Source organism: Sturnira hondurensis, unplaced genomic scaffold, assembly GCF_014824575.4.
Source record: "Sturnira hondurensis isolate 20B ecotype Veracruz unplaced genomic scaffold, ASM1482457v3 Scaffold0008640, whole genome shotgun sequence".
NCBI lineage: Eukaryota > Metazoa > Chordata > Mammalia > Chiroptera > Phyllostomidae > Sturnira > Sturnira hondurensis.
The window spans coordinates 24,400,189-24,420,653 of record NW_028081271.1 but is presented as its reverse complement, the minus strand read 5'-3'; the positions used below and the strand labels follow the sequence as shown (position 1 = coordinate 24,420,653).

The 20,465-nt window shown below is 40.3% G+C and overlaps 1 protein-coding gene across 5 annotated transcripts in view; it reads left to right on the top strand.

Annotated features, from left to right (window-relative positions):
* Window positions 1–20,465, top strand: part of NINL (ninein like) — a 179,916-nt gene that overhangs the window by 85,364 nt on the left and 74,087 nt on the right. For 2 of the 5 annotated variants that reach the window (XM_037055525.1, XM_037055523.1), the window contains exons 4-7: window positions 296–468; window positions 2,015–2,081; window positions 4,565–4,755; window positions 5,526–5,678. In XM_037055525.1, the coding sequence (XP_036911420.1) occupies window positions 296–468; window positions 2,015–2,081; window positions 4,565–4,755; window positions 5,526–5,678 (584 nt within the window). The remainder of the gene's footprint in view (window positions 1–295; window positions 469–2,014; window positions 2,082–4,564; window positions 4,756–5,525; window positions 5,679–20,465) is intronic. The other 3 variants (XM_037055527.1, XM_037055526.1, XM_037055524.1) reach the window with 2 other exon arrangements.

Sequence of the window (20,465 nt, the reverse complement as noted above, 5' to 3'; positions counted from 1 at the left end):
AATATTTTATATATTTATTTTTTGAGAGGAGAAGGAGGGAGAAAGAGGGAGAGAAACATCAATGTGTGGTTGTTTCTTGCATGCCCCACTCGGGGGATGTGGCCCACAGCCCTGGCATATGCTCTGACTGGGAATCGAACCAGTGACCTTCTGATTCTCAGGTTGGCACTCAGCCACTGAGCCACACCAGCCAGGGCTGAACCTACACCTTCTTAAAGGGCGTCTCAGTGGCATGTGTGAGCCCAGAAGCTGCTTCAAAGGCCTGTCCCCGAAAGCTTCCCATTTTCCCCCCCAGCTACCTCCCATGCTGTCCCACCAAAGTATGTGAGCAGCTCTAAGTGGTATGGCCATAGGACCCTACCTGAGCCGTGCAACTCTGCAACCAGAACCAAATTTTTACCAGAACAGCAAGCCAAGTCCACTGTGAGAAGCCAGATCCAATGCTCTGCGTCTCTGGAAAGTGTAGAGGTGAGTCACCCTGCCTCTTTCCCACCCCAGGCTGCCTAGCATTGGGGCAATAACATTTTACATAGTTTACTGTAAAATGACCATAGTTTACTAACCAGTTTTACTGGTCACTACAGGAAGATGTGAAGGGGGAGATAGGCATTCCCGGGCATTTTGTCTCCAGGAGCTCAGTGCATTTTGGAGAATGACATTTCATTCTAAAGTGTCTTTAGGTGTACTCATCTGCAGGGAATTCTGGCCACAAAGCATACTCTGTCAGACAATGAGGTGGTAGAGAGTTTGTACACAAAACCTTTTAAAAAGGCTATTTTTATAATATAGTTTCATGGGGGTGGTAATTAGCCAAGGATACAAAAAGGAATGTACCTTTCTGATGCAGCTGCAAGGTTAGGAATTTGGATGTTAAAGCCCACTGCCCAATCTGCTTCAAACAGTTAGAATATCCGGAGCCACATGATTACAAAATGGGGAGCACATGCCAGATCCTCTAGGACCTTGGGAGTTGACTCCAGCCCCCAGTCTGCCTGACTTGTTCATGTGGCTCAGGGACTGACCAAGGAACTGGGATGCTGGAGCCCTGTGGGCTTCATGTCAAGAAATATGTCCACAGGGAAGATCCACAGCGTGTAAGTTCATTATGGACTCATGAGACCTATTTTCAAGGATTCAAAAATGTTTCTGTTTCTTGCTTTTTGTGGTGATACTGTGTCAGATGGTGGGGGATGTATGGGGTCTTTAATAAGACAGCCCTTGGCCCCCACATTGTTTTGTTTATATTGTCAACATTTGTTGAAACAAAGAAACAAACAAATGTATGTTTATATCCCAGCGTCACTTGTCTCAGGTATGTGCTTTTCCTGGGCAACCCCAACAAATCCCAGATATTTGCTTTCTTTATTCTCTTTTTACTTGGTTGTTAAGGATGGAGGGCTGAGTAGGTACATGTTTGTGTGCTATCCTGCTTCTTAAAACTGCTTTGGTCCCTTGAACTAGAACATGGGGACACTGCCTTTAGGGTTTGGGGTTGAGTTGAAAAATGGAACATACCAACTGCTCCCATATTCCTGCCCTCAATTCAGTATTGGTTCTTAGGAGTATCAGATCTCAGTCAACTAGCAGTCATTCCCGAATTGGTCATTGGACATGCAAAGCAGACTTTGACTTGGTGGTCAGCTGCCTTAGTTACAAAAACATGATATTGAGGATCTTGAAGCCTCAAGTTGAGAACCTGTCCTGTGATGGAGTGTTAATCAAAGCTCTAGGGCTATGCTTCTTTAAGAAATGTTGGTTTGGGGAGCATTTTTCTCTCCTGTTAGTTAGAGTACAAGTTTTTTGTTGTGTTTTTATTGTGAACTACTGCCTTGGTATGAAGGCCACCCTTGCAGTAGTAGGGTTTTATTTGAAAGAGTTGCGTCTCACCAGTCTATTAGTTCTCTTCCTCAGCTGTCACTACCCAGCCCCAAGACATACCATCTATTTATTCCTGGTACTGTGCCCACTGCCACATCCTCTGGGGGATTCATGTCCTTTTTTCATTTTTCTGCAGAGTCTCAAGTCAGATGAAGAAGTTGAAAGTTCTAAAGAACCTCAGAATGAGTTATTTGAAGCAAAAGGTAAAGTTGTAGCATCATGATTGGTGCTACACCAGCGCTGTAAAAGCTCCAAGGGCTGGGTTGTCGAGCAGTGAGCTGGCCAAGTATAATTTCCTGGAAGCGTGTAATGTGGGCGGTGTCCCCGGTGGGCTTCTTCTTGAGGGTGGTTCTAGATATGAGGCTGTCACTGTGACCTCAGCATCACCTGAGTTCAGACTCTAAGGTAGAGTTCACTGGCTAAGGAAGCAGTGTGTTTCTGTCACATTTCAGTCTGTAGGGACCAACATGATCCTACCTGACAGGTGTGGCCCTGGAGTCTAAGACCCCCTGCTCCCAGGGCAGGCCCTTTGCCCCCTTCCTGATGCATAGGACTGAGTGCAGCCTCTCTCCTCCTGTGAGTGAATAGTTTTGCCATCCTCTAGGAGACCTGTCTATGCCCCATATAGAGTGCAAGACATAATCCTGGTCTTTGGGAACCTTACAGAAGCAACCAGAAAGCAGTAGCAAGTATATTTAAGCAAATAGCAGTACATCAGCTTGTGATGTGCCACAAGACAGAGAGTGCAAAAACTTGGCTTAGAGAGAGGGATACCATAGTTGACCTTGAATTTCTGCTTCAACAGAATATCAGCAGTTGGTACTGACAGCCTCTAGATTGTGTTCCTCAAGTACAGGACCATTGTTTGTTCAACATTCACTTCTGTAGGATTCGGGGCAACTAACCTGAACATCCGTCTGTGCTGCTGAATGAAGCAGATAGATACCTTGTTTTGGAGGAGCAGCCAACTCAATCATGTATTAATTTCTTTAGACTCAGAGTCTAAGAAAGGGCTTCTGGGATGGGTTATTCACAGAACAATTTGGTACTTGCTCTCTGCCCATAGAGCAGATTGGTTTCTTTCCAACTTTGAACAGAAACTTTTCCATCTGAGTTAGAACCAGTAGCAGTGCATGGACACTCATGTCAAACCTCAAAATTTTTATTTACATCCTCTACCAGCATTGAGAAATAAACCCCCACATCAAAATTGCTTTGAAACTTTCCTAGGAATTTTAAGTTGGAAGGAATCTCAAATGGGGCCCTTTCCTGCCTGGTTCTTTCCTTGCATTTTCTTCAGCCCCAACCTGCAGCAACATTTGTGAGCTTACAGGCCTTGCTTTCCTTGGGGAAAGTGCTTTTCTGGTTGTTAGCTGGGTTATTAAAGTAAAAAACACCAAGGTGGCTCATCTACCTGAAAAGTATAGACCATTGCCATAGAACCAAATTTTGAGTTAGGTGGAAGTGGCCCTCTTTCTGTGTTGGACTGGTTGTAGAGGTGAATGTCTGGTTTAAAGCATAGCTCATCTATAGATGGTTCCTTATGGACACTGCTGACATATGTCCTCTTCCATAAGTTGTTTCTCTGGCAAAGCTTCGAAACCATTAGTAAACCAACTTGCTAACGTAGGGAAGTTATGAAGATTGGCTGTCACCCAAACCCACTGATGAGTCTTTGCTTTGAAAGGCACCTGCACCTCCTGATGTGAGTTGGTGCGTGGTACACAGTCTAATCTTTGGAGTGTTCTTGCCAAGAAAAAAAGAAAACAATGACCCTGAATCCAAATTACAAACTCTAACTTTGATGCTAACTTCATGTTCACAGGAAATATTAGGGATAGAGGAACAGATTATATGATACCATGAGGAAGCAAACATACAAATCTGGATAGGGAGAACATCCCATAGAACAACTACTGATCCAGTTTCTTAAACACAAAAGTGCTAAAGGTTAGGGGACAGGAAAAGTCCTCATGACTAGAAGACTTAAGAGAAATAACAACCCAAGGCACTGTTTGACAAACAAGTCAACTGTAAGATGTGTTTGAGACAGTTGGGAAATTGTTGACTTTGTTAGGTATGATAGTGGCATTATGGTTATGTAGGAAAATACTCATATGTTTCCAAAATACATACTAAATATTAAATAAGTAGGGGTAAAAACATGAGATCTGGGATTTACTTTTAAGTACTTTAGCAATAGCAAAAAGGGAATAGTTGAAGGTAGCATGGCAAATTTTTTATCATCACAGAGCCTGAGTCACAAGTACACTGAGATTCAGTGACTATGCTCTTTACTTTGGGTAGGTTTGAAAAGTTTCTAAAAATTATTTTTTAAAAATTGTTATTGTATATACAAATAATGCAGCCCTCTTTTACGTGCTTTCAATGGTGCGACTTTAGAAGGTTCCCTTCAGAAAGAGTTTTCCTCACGTGGAGCAGAGAGGTTTTATTATGAAACTTACAAGCACAGAGGTTTTATTATGAAACTTAAAAACACATTTTGTCATAGTACATCGACAGAATGTACTGTGAATGCTCGTGTACCTACTACCTAGATTTCACTTTTGTTGCTTTGCTACTCACCTGTGTCAATCTGATTTCAGAGTAATGTACCAGCAGGTGTGGTTCCCTTCTGTGCTTTTACCTGGAGCAGTGGGTTTACCTGTCACTCCCTCTGCTTCAGGCCAGCTGCCGACCTGGGGTTCCAGGGTCTTTGGGTGTACTCAGAAGTCCCGCACCTCCCCCTTTGACACCCCTGAGAGCCAGGTCCAGGACATCTGGGAAGAGCTAGGTGTTGGCAGCAGTGGTCACCTCAACAAGCAAGAGCTGGCTCTGGTCTGCCAGTGCATCGGGCTCCAGGGACTCAAGAAAGAGGTAAGAGGGTCAAGGACAGATCACCCTCAATGGTTCTTTGCAATGGTCATGGTTGGTATTTGATCTGGAAAATCCCTTTACCCTGCACACATGTTTCAATTATATCACTTTCTCACCTAATCTTCTTTGATGACTGCTAGTGCTTCTGCTGAAGTCTACATCCTTGAGGGTCTATCTCTGAGGGCCTGTGGCCCCAGCCTCATCAGACTCTAAGGACTTTCACTCAGGATTATTCTTCTACCTATAACACATTTTCCCCCTACCTGTGTGGCTTTTTTCTACTACCAAGCCAAACATGATGCTCTCAGAACCTAGCTACACCTCTTTTTCTTCTTCGGAGACCCAGAGGAAGGGGAACAAACAATGGTCATAGGGCAATCTCACCCTTGCTAAAGTCCTCCCCAGCCCTGCTGCCCTTGTTAGACCCTGAACCTCTGGGGGCCCAGGCCACGTTCCATATATACATCTTTCCTACCCTCTAGCAGGTTCCTGCCACATTAGACACTGAATGCATATTTGTGGAATTTAGGAAGTTCAGGTGGCACCCATTCACAACAGGATAGAAACTTACCAGACATTTAGATTTCATAAGCCAGAGCCTGGGGAGGCCAGCTGTGACCCAACAACTTGAGTTTGGATGAGGAAAAGCAAACTGCCCTGCTTGGAGAGGGAGGGTGAGAGGGTGGATAGGTGAGCCTGGGTGACTGTAGCTGACATCTAGCTGCTTGTGGGTAGAGCCTCAGAGCAAAGATGTGTTGGCTTTTGTTTAGGAACTAGAGGACCTGTTTAACAAACTGGATCAAGACCGAGATGGCAGAGTGAGTCTTGAGGAATTCCAGCTTGGCCTGTTCGATCATGGACCCACTTCCTTTCTGGAATCTTCCACTCCTATCAAACTGAAGAAGTCCTTGTCTGATTACCAGGTAAAATGGGACAATTAAATCTTAAACAACAGCACTAACTACTACTACTCTCTGACCTTTATCATTTTTCACAGATCTGACTCTTCTGCCTCTGTCACCACAGTGAGCCTCAGCAGTTGCTCGGGGCATTCACACACATTTGTATAAGTGGGAGGCTGTGTGACTTCTATTCTAGAACTGCACAGATCTTGGAGCTGATCTGGCTTTCTCCTAACTAGCTGTATATCACTGGACTCACCTTTTCTGAGCCTCAGGCTCCTCATCTGTGAAATGGGTGCCCACCTCATAGGAGTTTTATGATGATTCTATGGTAGTTCCTCACTATGGCTTCCCAATGTGAGATACACTATGTTCCAGTAAGAGAACCTTCTCTTTTTCCTCATCATGGTACAGTGAGAGCAATGTCACTGAAGGGTTCTAAACCTTCCCTAGAATTACACTCCATATGCTCATTAATCTGTTTTCTCCCTGTCTTCCACTCCTGAATTTTCTCATACAAATACTGGGTCTCTACAGTTGGAGTATAGTAGATTTGGGGCAGTTGTGATTTCGTTCGGTGACCACTGGTTTAGTGCTTGGTTTTCTCAGTCCCAGGAAAGTAAGGTTGTCCTCTCCCACCTCAGGGTAGGTGCTCTGGGAGTCTTGTTGATGCTTCTTTGCTGTCATGGATGATCCTGTGGTTTGTAGATGATGATACAAGACCAGTAACACTGTTCTCTGCCAGGCCAGGCAATCTGAGAATCAGGTTTCTGAATCTGAACTCAGTGAGAGTGGGCAAAGAAGAAATTAGGAGAGATTTCAGGGGGCAATAAGGTAGGTGGAAGCTACACTCACATCCCAGGACCAAACTGGAATTATAAGTAAATTACAGAATAATCATCCTAAGTAACCAACTGAAAACTAGCTGAAGAGAAGCCTTATAACCAAAGATTTACAAAGGAAGCCACATCAAGACTAGTAGGAAGGGTGGAGACGCAAAAAGGATTGGCCCACTCCCATGAGTGGTAGCTGAGGTTCTGGGGGATATCTCAGCCTGGAGGAAAGAGAGAGGGGGGTTCACCCTGAGAACTGTGGGGTCTAAACCCCAAGCCAGGCTCCCCAGCTCAGAGCACCAGAGCTAAGAAGAGGCATACACAAAAGATCTGGCTGTGAAAAGCAGCAGGGTTGCAGTCTGCCAGTGAAAGATAGCTAGAGACACAGGCACCCTCTTAAAGGACTAGTGCAGAAAATTTCATTCATAGCAACTCAACCTGGGCTACAGCGGAGAGAGGGCATCATGGACTAGAGTCATGTGATGAGAGTCTGGGATTTGAGGATCTGCATTGAGAGCTGAAGGGTCAGCCTCCAGAATTTCTATGTTGTATCATTTTTCCATATCACAGACACCATCTTTCTGGGACAAAGCAATAGTCCCAGCCTGTGGAGCTTACACCCTGCTGAGTATAACCAGAAGCTCTTTCATTGACTGAGCCTAACACACAACCAATAACCATGGCTGATATGGCTCAGTTGGTTGGAATATCATGCTATAACCAAAAGGTTGTAGGTTCAATTCCCAGTTGGAGCAGATGCCTAGGTTTCAGGTTTGATTATGGGTCTGGGCACGTATGAACCCTGATCTGGGTGCATACAGGAGGCAACCAATCAATATTTCTTTCACATCAATGTTCTCTTTCTCACTACTCTCCCTCTAAAAGCAATTTAAAAAATGCCCTCAGGTGAGGGTAAAAAAAAAAAAGTAACAGGTAGCCAACAGATGAAGGCAGGCAGAGCCAGATCTCAGGGTGCTTGGGACTTTTGCTGACCTGCACCCAGCCTGTTGCTGGTAAAAGCCAGACTTGGTATGCAGCTTGGTCCTTTCTGCATGCACCGAGATCCAGCAGAGGGAGCCATATGCTGTGGATCACTGACAGCTCTAAACAGGTTGTCCAGGGCTAGTCAACAGGTGCATTTGACAGGTCTGCATCAGAGTCATTCCAAACAGACCCAGAAGCAACACACTCAGTGGCCAGCCTCAGACAACAACAGAACAGAATCCAATAAGCTTCACAAGTGGCATTTCCACAGAGAGATACTATAAGCACTAAAACCTTCTGAGGGAAATTCTGCTTCTTGTGATCAGAACCTGCATAGCAGCTTGCACACTAAGTTGGAAGTTGAGCCTCACAGTCAGCCAGACTGATGGTCATTCCCACACACAATGAACCAATAGCAACCAAGACTCAACAACAGGAAGGTCTCCATAACATGCACAAGAAACAATTCTAGAGCACCAAGCTCAGGTGATCAGGAAGATTGCCCTACTGGGTCCCACGGGACACCTACTATATAAGCCCACCCTAAAAAGACTAGGAGTCATAGTGGATGTACCTACTACCCAGAAACAAACACAAAGAGGCAGCCAAAATAGGGAAACAAAGAAATGTGCCCCAAACGAAGTAACAGGACAATTCTACAGAGAAAGAGCTAAATGAAATGGAAGCAAGCAATTTATCAGATATAGAGTGCAAAATAATGGTTATAAGGTAGGTCAATAGCATGAAAAAGGAAATAGAAACCATAAACTAGGACCAGACAGAAGTGAAAAATACAATATCTGAAATGTAGACTACAGAGGAAGGAATAAATAATAGGTTGGATGAAGCAGAGGATTGAATCAGCTATTTGGAAAACAAGGTAGAAAAAACACCCAATCAGGAGCATAAAGAAAAAATAAATTTTAAAAATGAGGTTAAGTTTAAAGGACCTTTGAGACAACATGAATCATAACAACATCCGCATCACAGGGGCATCAGAGGGAGAAGGGAGAGAGCAAGGGATCAAGAACCTATTTGAAAATATAATGACTGAAAATTTCCCTAACCTGGTGAAGGAAAAAGATACTGAAGTCCAGGAAGTGCAAACAGTCCTAAAGAAGATTGACACCAAGAGGCCTGAAACAAGACACATCATAATATAAATAGAAAAGATTAAAGACAAGAGAATCTCAAAAGCCACTAGAGAAAGACAGTTTGTTACCTATAAAGGAGCTTCATAAGACTATCAGCTGATTTCTCAACAGAAACACTTTAGGCCAGCAGGGATTGATATGAAATAAAATGATTAAAAGCAAAGACCTAAAATCAAGATTACTTTACCCAGTAAGGCTATCTTTTAAAATTGAAGGAAAAATAATGAGCTTCCTAGATGAGAAAAAGCTAAAGGAGTTTGTTACCACCAAACAAATGTTACAAGAGATGTTAAAGGATCTGCTTTAAGAAGGAGAAGGGAGGATGAGGTAGAGGAGGATACTGAGAGTATACTTGACTCTGCGGAGGTTGCGGTCAAAAAAACTACAGCGTAGGTTTCCTGTATCTGAGAGACACATTCATTACTAGTATGTATTCATGTGAAAAAAAAATTTTAAACACTGCAAATTTCTATTATATTTATATAATAAAATACATGACTTTTTTATTTATTTTCAGTTAATATCTAGAAATTATTAAACAAATTTAGAAACAAAGAATAAAAATTTTTCTTTTCAAATAATGAAAACACAGATATTGCAAAAAATACAACCAAAAATGCCTTTATCGAGACTTCTGCCAAGATGGAGCCATTGGTGGAAACACTGTGCCTTCTCCCACAACCAAGTTTGAATACAACAAAGGTTTGGAAAACAAAGACACAGCAAAAAATAGAAAATTGAATTATACGGAAGTCCGACAACCACTAACCTTTCAATGGGGACGGTAAGAGGGGCGGAGCCAGCAGCGGAGCTGGGTTGGGCAGGAAAGATCTTCAGACCTAGGTGTGCAGGCAGCCCGGACCCAGTCAGGGTGGGGGGCAGACTGACCTCGGTTGCACATTCACGCACAGTGAGATGGACCACGCAGACCCCAGGGGGCGAGGGCTGACAGCAATGGCACACTCACGTGCAGTGGGACGAAACGCTTGGGCCCGGTGACAGTGGCAACTGTAGCACCTGTGGGGGCCGCGGCGGGAGGCGGCAGATGGGACGCCGTAGTTCCTCGTTGACACCGCCCCCACATACAGTGCCACAACCCAGCAACTTAGTTGCCCTGCTCTAGTGAACACCTTAGGGCTCTGATCCTGCTACGGAACAGGAAGGAACAGCCCGAAAGATGGCGCAAGAAGAACTCAAAGTCCCAGAGGCGATAACTCAGTGACCAAGAAATTGCCAGCCTCTCAGAAGCACAATTCAAAACACTGTTTATCAGGATGCTAACAGAACTGGTTGATTATAGTCACAAATTAGAGGAACATATGAAGGCTAAACTAATTGAAAAGGAAGGGAGATGTCCAGGAAACCAATAGCAATGGAAAGGAACTGGGACTCAAATCAATGGAATGGACCAGAAGGAAGAACAAAACATCCAACCAGAAAAGAATGAAGAAATGAGAATTCAAAAAAATGAGGAGAGGCTTAGGAACCTCCAGGACATTTTTAAACGTTCCAACATCCGAATTATAGGGGTACCAGAAGGGGGAAAGAAACAGCCACCAGTGGAAAACTTACTTGAACAAATAATAAAGGAGAACTTCCCCAGTCTGGCAAAGGAAATAGACTTCCAGGAAATCCAGGAAGCTCAGAGAGTCCCAAAGAAGTTGGACCCAAGAAGGAACACACCAAGGCACATCAAATTACATTAGCCAAGACTAAAATGAAGGAGAGAATCCTAGAAGCAGCAAGAGATAAGAGGACAGTTACCCAGTACTCCAATAAAGGAGTACCCATCAGCCTGTCAGCGGATTTCTCAAAAGAGACCTTCCAGGCAAGAAGGGGCTGGAAAGAAGTATTCCAAGTCATGAAATCCAAAGACCTACAGCCAAGATTGCTTTATCCAGCAAAGCTTTCATTTAGAATGGAAGGACGGATAAAGTGCTTCTCAGATAAGGTCAAGTTCAAGGAGTTCATCATCACCAAGTCCTTATTATATGAAATGCTAAAGGGACTTATATAAGAAAAAGATGATGAAAAATATTAACAGTGAAGGGACAGCAAACTCAGAGTTATTAACAACCACACCTAAAACAAAAGCAAACCAAGAGGACAGCTAGATCAGGAGTGGAACCATAGAAATGAAGAACACATGGAGGGTTAGCAACAGGGGAGTGGGAGGAGGAGAAGAGGGGAGAAGGCACAGAAAATAGCATAGATGGTAGGTAGAAAATAGATAGGGGGAAGGGCAAGAATAGTGGGGAAAATATAGAATCTAAAGAACTTGAGACACGTGGTTATAAACTAAGTGGGGGAGAATGGTGGGAGATGGAGTGTGTGGGTGGAGGGGAATGAAGGGGGGGAATAGAACAACTGTAATGGTATAATCAATAAAATATATTTTAAAATAACAAAAATGCCTTTATCATTAATTAATCAGAAGCTTCAATAGTTGGCTTTGCAAAACATTTGTAACAGTCATCACAAACAACATTGCTATGTTCAAGGCATAAATACTTTTCACAAAACTTACAAAAATATTTTGATAAGCAACTTGTTTTGGATGCATAGCACCTAACACATCTTTTTCTCTTTCTGCTTGTTAAGGGGGGTTGTATATATGTTGTCATTAGAATTTCTTTAAATTTGTGTTTGAAATTGAAGTTTCAGGTATAAAGGTTTATGTGTACCTGTAGAGATTTCTGAACACCTTTTTATATGTTCTGACACTAATCTCATTATGAAATTTCTATTAAATATTCTGTGCCTTATTTTCACACTGCTGTTCAGCATAGCAATAGTCTGAGCATTTAGTCCTGCAATATTCAGATTGTATGTATTCATTATGTGGTCCACAGTATCAATACCTGATTGGTTTGGTTGTATTGTTTTATTATATCAGGTTTCTATGAATCTAAATTTATGGTGTCATTGAAATGCCTACTTGAAACTAAAATTACATTTTTTCCTTTTTGGAACAATCTGCTTCAAAAGCACGTAAGCACCAAAAGAAAATAAGTTAAAATTTTGGGGCCTTATTTTAGAAGACACAAATCCAAGGCAAAGTTGGGGTTTATTCTTACAAACAGTACCTACATGTGAAAGTTGCTTCTTTTTCAAATCAGAGATAAAATTTACGTCAGCAAATTTTATTCAGTTATTTGCTATAATATTTCATCTTAATGAGGAAATGGGTTCTGCAAGTCTCTTGATCTGCTGGTTTATAACTAATTAAGTAAGGACCTTTAGGCTGCTTACCAGCTTATATTTCAATTTTTTTGTGTGTAAAATACTTTTGAATCAACCACAGCAAAAAATTTTATATTTACTGTGCTTGGTTGGAATGTATTATCGAAACCTACATTTGCAACTAAATCCAGGTAACATTCATCTATTGTTACATTATGTTCCATACAGAAACATAATTAACAATTTTCTACAAATGCTGAGAAAATGTCTCCCACAACCACTAATATGTCCACTTACAGGTATTCTTTTTTTAAAAAAAATATTTTATTTATCTTTAGAGGAGAAGGGAAGGAGAGAAGGAGAGAAATATCAATGTATGGTTGCCTCTCGTGAGTCCCCTACTGGGAACTGGCCTGCAACCCAGGCATGTGCCCTGACTGGGAATCGAACCGTGATCATGTGGTTCACAGGCCCATGTTCAATCCACTGAGCTACACCAGGCAGGGCTCCACTTACAGGTATTCTAAGTGAGTAAATTTGTCATCATCTGATAGAATTATGAGTAAATTTAAATCTCCATAAAGATATTGAAAGTCTAAAAAGTTCAGTCCCACTACCATTGTTAACCAATAAATAAGTCCTGCAAATTTAGCCGATTGCTGCAATGTAAACCAGCTAGATATGAGGTCTAAAAATGCTTTCCCATTTAGTTTTGTCTATTTGTTTAGCAGCTTTTTCTCATGAAAACCAACTTGAAATAGAGTCGATGTATTTGTATATAATAAAATTAGATCTAAAATAACATTTGTGATAAAGCATTTCCATGTTTCAAGTAATATTTTGCCATTTTTTATCTTTGGCCTAACAGAAGTTGACAGAAAATAATAGGTGGCTGTTTTCTAATTTGTCTTCTTATTGGATTTTTCCTCCATTTTGATTCATTATCCCTTCCAAAAAATACTCTTTTTTCATGTCTAATTCATCTTCACTTTCTTCATTAAAAATATTTTGCTTGGAATCCAAATATTCTGAGCAAACTTCCACATAATCCTCATCTTCTAAATAATTTTAATTTTCACATTCAACTCTATCATTCTCATCATCAGACTTCAGTAAGCATTCACTGAAGTACTTTAATATCTTTGGATTATCAAATCGATGTAATTTTCCAGCCATTTTCAATGCTAAATGAAAATAAAAAACACAACACTGACTTCGAAGTTGACGAAAAATGATGCAATTATACCAACACTGACTTCAGAGTTCATGGTATCTCTCAGATACAATTTACAATAGAATACTATACACCCTTATGAAACATGTTGTAACCAAACTGACAGCTCAAATGTTATGGCTTAATATTAATAATGTGCAAATGTGCAGCTAGTGATGACCTTGAACCTATGCATCTAATGCTTATAACAAAGTTTAAGGAAGGGGTTTGTTCGTATCTCTCAGATCAGCCTCTACCTCCACAGGTTTAGAAGAGTAAAATGGCAGTTATATACCTGTCAGTAATCACTTTGAATTTAAATGGCTTGAATGCTCCAATCAAAAGCCGTAGGGTAGCTGATGGAACTCAGTGGATTGAGCATGGGCCTGTGAAGCAAAGGATAGTGGTTCCATTCCCAGTCAGGGAACATGCCTGGGTTGCAGGCCAGTTCCCAGCAGGGAATAAATAAGAGGCAAGCATAATTGATATTTCTCTCCCTCTAAAGATAAATAAATAAAATCTTAAAAACGAAAAGCCATAGGGTAGCTGAATGGAGAAGAAAACAGGACTCATATATAAGCTGTCTACAAGAGACCCACCTCAGAACAAAAGACACACACCGATTAGAAGTAGAGGGATGGAAAAGATATTTCATGCAAATGGAAAGGGAAAAAAGCTGATATTTATATCTCACAATATAGGTTTTATTTTGCTGTAAAGATTTTATTTACTTTTTAGAGAGGGGGAAAGAAGGGGGAAAGAGACAGAAATACTAATGTGAGAGAGAAACATCAGTTGATTGTCTCTCACACACACCTGGACCAGGGACTGAACCTGCAGCCCAGGCATGTGCCCTGACTGGGACTCGAACCAGCCACTTTTTATCTCATGGCACAACACCCAAACACCTGAGCACAACAGTCAGGACTGACATTATGTAATTTTAAACAAAGGCTGTAGTAAGAGACAAAGACAGTAATAATGATAAAGGGAGCAATGAAACAAGAGGATATAACCATTGTAAACATTTATGCACCCAACATAAGAGCACCTAAATACGTAAAGCAAATCTTGATGGGGGAGACTGATAGTAAAATTAGTCATAGCAGGGGATTTAAACATCCCATTGACATCAATGGATAGATCTACCAGACAAAAAAAAAATCAACAGGGGAATGGTGGACTTAAATGACACTCTAGATCAGATAGATTTAATTGATATCTTTAGGGCATTTCATTTGAAGGCAGCAGGATATAAATTCTTTTCTAATGCACCTGGAATATTTACTAGGGAAGGACTACATGTCCGATGCCAAAACAAGCCTCAATATATTTAAGTAAATTGAAATCAAGTATCTTCTCTGACCACAATGGTATGAAACTAGAAATCAATCACAAGATAAAAAACCTGAAAAGCACACGAATACATAGAAGGTAAATAACCTGTTACTAAACAGTGAATGGAGTTAATGAGATAATTTAACTTAACACTTAAAGGAAATGACAAAGGATGACAAAGGCCAAAGTGAGTAGAAGGAAGAAAATAATAAAAATCAGAGTATAAGAAAATGAAATAGATTCTAAAAAAATACCTTCCGGAAGTGGGAACATTGGGTCAAAAGGCAGATCCATTTTTAATTTTTGAAGTATCACCATACTGCTTTCCACAGTGGCTGTACCAACCTGCATTCCAACCAACAGTGCAAAAGGGTTCCCCTTTCTCAACAGCTTCACCAGCACTTGTTTGTTGATTTGTTGATGATAGCCACTCTGACATGTGCGAGGTGATATATCTTATTGTAGTTTTACTTTGCATTTCTCTAATGATTAGTGACATGGAGCGTTTTCTCATGTCTATTAGTCCTCTTTGGAGAAGTGTCTATTTAGCTTCTTTGACCATTTTTAATTGGATTGTTTGTGGTTTTTTTGTGTTAAATTTTAAACATCTTTATAAATTTTTAATATTAACTGCTTATCAGATGTGTCGGTGAATATTTTCTCCCATTCCATGGGTTGTCTTTTAATTTTATTGATAGTTTTGTTTGCTGTGCAATAACTTTTCAGTTTGATGTAGTCCCATTTGTTTACTTTGCTTTTGTTTCCCTTGCCCTAGGAGATAGCCAAAGAAACCCAAAACACTAATTCAACAAAAAATGAGCACCCTTATGTTCATTACAGTGTTATTTACAGTCTCTAAGATATGGAAGTGTAGCCTAAGTGTCCATCAATAGATGAGAGGATGAAACAACTATGGGATATTTACACAATGGGATACTACACAGCTATAAAGAAGTGGAAGAGTTTACCCTCTGCTACTGCCTGGGTGTATGTGGAGAACATTATGCTGAGTGAAATATGCCAATTTGAGCAAGACAAATGGCCACACAATTTTACTTATATGTGGATTCTAATGAACAAACTGAACTAACAAGCAAAATAGAAACAGACTCATAGATAGAGAGCAGGATAACAGCTATGGCAGGTAGAGCGGCTTAGGCAGGGACGGATCGAGCAGAAAGGAAAAGGACTTATGGACCTGAACAACAGTGTAGTAATTGTTGGGGGGTGGATATATGGAGGGGGCGGTAAATGGTAATGGGAAAAATACAGTAAAAAAAAAACTATTCCCTAGTATGTGGGAAAAAAGAAGTGCTCAATAAATTAACAGCTGTTATTTTTAAAAATAACAGTACAAAAGATCAATGAGACCAATAGCTGATTCTTTGAAAAGATAAGATTGACAAACCTTTAACCAGACTCATTTAAAAAGAGAGAGAACCCAAATAAATAACCACAGAAAGAGAAGTAATAACTGCCACAGTAGAAATACAAAGGATTGTAAGAAAATATTGTAAACAAATTGGACAATCTGAATGAAATGGATAAATTCCTAGAAATATAAAATCTTCCAAAGTTAAATCAGGTATAATCAAAGAATTTGTATAGACAAATAACAACACTTGAAATTGAAGCCAAAAAAAAAAAAAAAAAACCCCTAACAATCAAAACTCCTGAACTGGATGGCTTCACAGATGAATTTTACCAAACAGTTAAAGGAGAACTAACACGTATCCTTCTCAAGCTATTCCAATAAATTCAAGAGGAGGAATGATTCCCAAACTCTTTTATGAGGACAGCATTATTCTCATTCTAAAGCCAAATAAAGACTGTACAGAGAGAAAATTATAGGCCAATATCCCTGATGAACATAGATTCTAAAATCCTTAAGAAAATATTAGCAAACCAGATCTAGCAATACATTAAAAAGATTATACACGACGATCAAGTTGGATTTATTTCAGGCATGCAAAGTTGGTACAATATATTCAATTCAATAAACTTGATATACCATGTAAACAAAATTAAGAATAAAACCACATGATCATGTCAATAGATCTCAAAAAATTTTTGAGGAAATTCAGCAAAATGAAAATAGAGGAAACATACCTCAACATAATAAAGGCCATATATGACAAACCCACAGCCAACATCATATTCAGTGGGCAAAGCAAACAAGCATTTCCCTTAATATCAGGAACAAGACAGGTATGTCCACTTTCACAACTCTTATTAACATAGTACTGGAAGTACTAACCACAAAAATCAGGCAAGTAAAAAGCATCCAAACCATAGAGCAAGAAGTAAATGTGTCATTATTTTTAGATGACTTGATACTTTAATAGGGAATCCTAGTGATTCCACCAAGAAAAGGACTTGGCCTGATAAATGCATTTAGTAAATTAGAAGGATACAAAATATCCAGAAATAAGATGCATTTTTATGATAAATTTTCATTTTATCTTTTTAAACACATTCTACAAGTTTTTTTTAGTATATTTTATTTATTATGCTATTACAGTTGTCCCATTTCCCCCCTTCACTCCCCCCACTCTGCACATCCCCTCCCACCCACATCCCCGCCCCTTTAGTTCCTGACCATGGGTCATACATGTAAGTTGTTTGGCTTCTACATTTCCTATACTATTCTTACTCTTCCTCTGTCTGTTTTCTACCTACCATCCACACTACTTATTCTCTGGACCTTTCCCCCTCTTTCTGCCTCCCACTCCTCTATTGATAACCCTCCATGTGATCTCCATTTCTGTGGTTCTGTTCCTATTCTAGTTGTTTCCTTGGTTTGTTTTTGTTTTTGTTTCTGGTGTGGTTGTTAATAATTGTGAGTTTGCTGTCATTTTACTGTTCATATTTTTTTATCTTTTTCTTAGATAAGTCACTTTAACATTTCATATAATAAGGGCTTGGTGATGATGAACTCCTTGAACTTGACCTTATCTGAGAAGCATTTTATTTGCCCTTCCATTATAAATGAAAGCTTTGCTGGATAGAGTAATCTTGGATGTAGGTCCTTGCCTTTCATGACTTGGAATGCTTCTTTCCAGTTTCTTCTTGCCTGCAAGGTCTCTTTTGAGAAATCTGCTGACAGTCTGATGGGACCTTCTTTATAGGTAACTGTCTCCTTATCTCTTGCTGCTTCTAGGATTCTCTCCTTCATTTTAATCTTGGCTAATGTAATGATGTGCCTTGGTGTGTTCTTCCTTGGGTCTAACTTCTTTGGGACTCTGAGCTTCCTGGACTTCTTGGAAGTCTATTTCCTTTGCCATACTGGGGAAGTCATTATTTGTTCAAATAAGTTTTCAATTTCTTTCTCACTTCTTCTTCTTCTGGTACCCCTATGATTTGGATGCTAGGATGTTTGAAGATATCCTGGAGGTTCCTAAGCCTCTCCTCATTTTTTTGAATTCTTGTTTTTTTATTCCTTTCTGATTGGATGTTTCTTTCTTCCCTGTGATCCACACTGTTGATTTGAGTCCCAGTTTACTTCCCTTTACTACTGATTCCATGTACATTTTCCTTTATTTCACTTAGTGTGGCCTTCAGTTTTTCATCTAATGTGCTACCAAATTCAACCAGTTCTGTGAACATCCTGATCACCAGTGTGTTGTTGTACTGTGCATCTGATAAGTTGGCTACCTCTTTGTTGCTTCGTTGTATTTTTTCTGGAGCTTTGATCTGTTCCTTCATTTGGGACATTTTTTTTGGTCTTCATGCACCTGTTACATAGTAAGGGGCATACAGCCTTAAGTGTTTACCAGGATGGGGTAACCCAAGTCACTGTGTGTGACACTGTATGTGGGGCAGGGGTCCAAGAGGGAGCAATGGTACTTGCCCTGCTCTCTGCCAGATTTCAGTCACTTCCCCCACTTCCCACAAGCCAATTGGGCCCTTCTGGTGCTGATTCCCATGTGGGTGGGTTTGTGTACATTCTAGGACTCTATGGGTCTTTCCAACAATCTTTCCCGTGAGGCTGGGATTTTCTCCCACTGCTGCCTCAACCCCCAATGGTGTTTCCCTGTGCTGGTACCCTGGGTTGTGTGTTCTAACTCGCTCCCCCTTTGTTTCACCTGGTTTATCTGTGTACAAATGTGGGACCGCCTGCTACACCAGCCGCCGCCACAGTCTTGCCCACCCGATGCAGCCTTGCATGCCCCATTCCATAATCTGCCACCTCGCTGGGTCCACCAGTCGCTGCTTCGCTGCGAGTCCTCTCCACCAAGGCTGCCTGACTCCACACCTCCTACCAGTCTGGAGAATGTGTCTTCTTTAACTCCTTGGTTATGAGATTTTCATACAGTTCAATTTTCTGTCAGTTCTGGTTGTTTTTTGTTTTTAAATTGTTGTTGTCCTTCTTTTGGTTGTGCAAGGAGGCACAGTGTGTCTACCTACATCTCCATCTTGGTCAGAAGTCCATAAGATGCATTTTTATATGCCAATTATGAACTATCAGAAAAGGAAACTAAGAAAACAATTTTATTCACAGTTGCTTCAAACAGAATAAAGTACCTAGGAATATATTTAAACAAGAATGTAAAAGACCTTTACTCAGAATAATATAAGACACTAACAAAGAAATTGAAGAAGATAAAAATAAGTGGAAATATATACCATGTTCATAGATGGGAAGAATTAACATTATTATAATGTCATTAGTACCCAAATCAATCTGTAGATTGAAAACAATTCCTATCAAGATATGGATGGCATATTTCACAGAACTGGGACAAATATTCCAAAAATTTGTATGGAACCCCTAAAGACCCTGAATACCAATAGCAATCTTGACAAAACAACAAAGTAGGAAGAATTACAGTACCTGATACCAAACAGGAAGATAAGGCCATGGCAATCAAAACATCATGGTACTGGCATTAAAAAACATACAAATCACTGAAACAGAATAGAGGTCTAAGAAATAAACCCATGGGTTTTTAGTCAGTTAATATTTGATAAAGGAAGTAAAACCATACTGTGGGGTAAAGATGGTCTATTCAATAAATAGTGTTGGGAATATTAAACATATGCATGCCAAAAAATGAAACTATAGTACCCTCTTACATAATACACAAGAGTAAAATGTATTGTAGACTTACATGTTTAGACTGAAAATCCTAACAGTCCTAGAAGAAAAAAACGTAGGCAGTAACATTTCAGATACTTTTTATAGCAATATATTTTTCTGATAAATCTTCTCAGGTAAAAGAAACTAAAGAAAAAATAAATAGGACTACATCTAACTAAAAAGTTTTTAGACAGCAAAGTATCAACAAAATGAAAAGATAATCTACTCAATGAGAGAACATATTTGTCAATGATGTATCTGATAAAAGGTTAATATCCAAAATTTATAAAGAACTTACAAAACTCAACACCCAAAAATAAACCAATTAAAAAATGGTCAAAGGACCTGAATAGACACTTCTTTGTAGGGGACATACAGATGGCCAATAGACATATGAAAATATACTCAATGGAATTGATCATCAGAGAAATGTAAGTTAAAATTACAATGAGATATATCAGCTCACACCTTTCAGAATGGCTATCATCAATAAATCAACAAAGTACAGACTTCTGGCCAAGATGGAGGAGTAGCTGGAAACAGTGTACCTCCTTGCACAACCAAGTTTATGAACAACAAATATTTAAAAACTAGAACACAACTAAAACAGAGAGAAAATTAAACTGTATTGAAGTCCAACAACAACAAACCATTCATCCAAACTGGTAAGAGGGGCGGAGTCAGCAGGTTACACAGGAAAAAGCAGCTGGGCATGACCGAGGCAAGCAAGCAGTGGTTGGCAGATCCCAGACAAAGGGTGGCAATGGGCAGACCCCGTGAGGGCGTAAGGTGGCTGGCTGACCAGGGTCACACATTGATGCGCAGATAAGCCAGGTGAAAAAAAACAGTGAGACAGATCATGCAATGCAGGGCCCCAGCAACGGGAAATAAAGCCTAAAAGTATCTCCTTGACCTCCGGAAAAACTTTCGGAGGTCAAGGTACCTGGAGAGACTCCGAGGCTCACAGTTTGTTGGAGAGACCCACAGGGTTCTGGAGGATGCACAAGCCCACATATGTGGGAG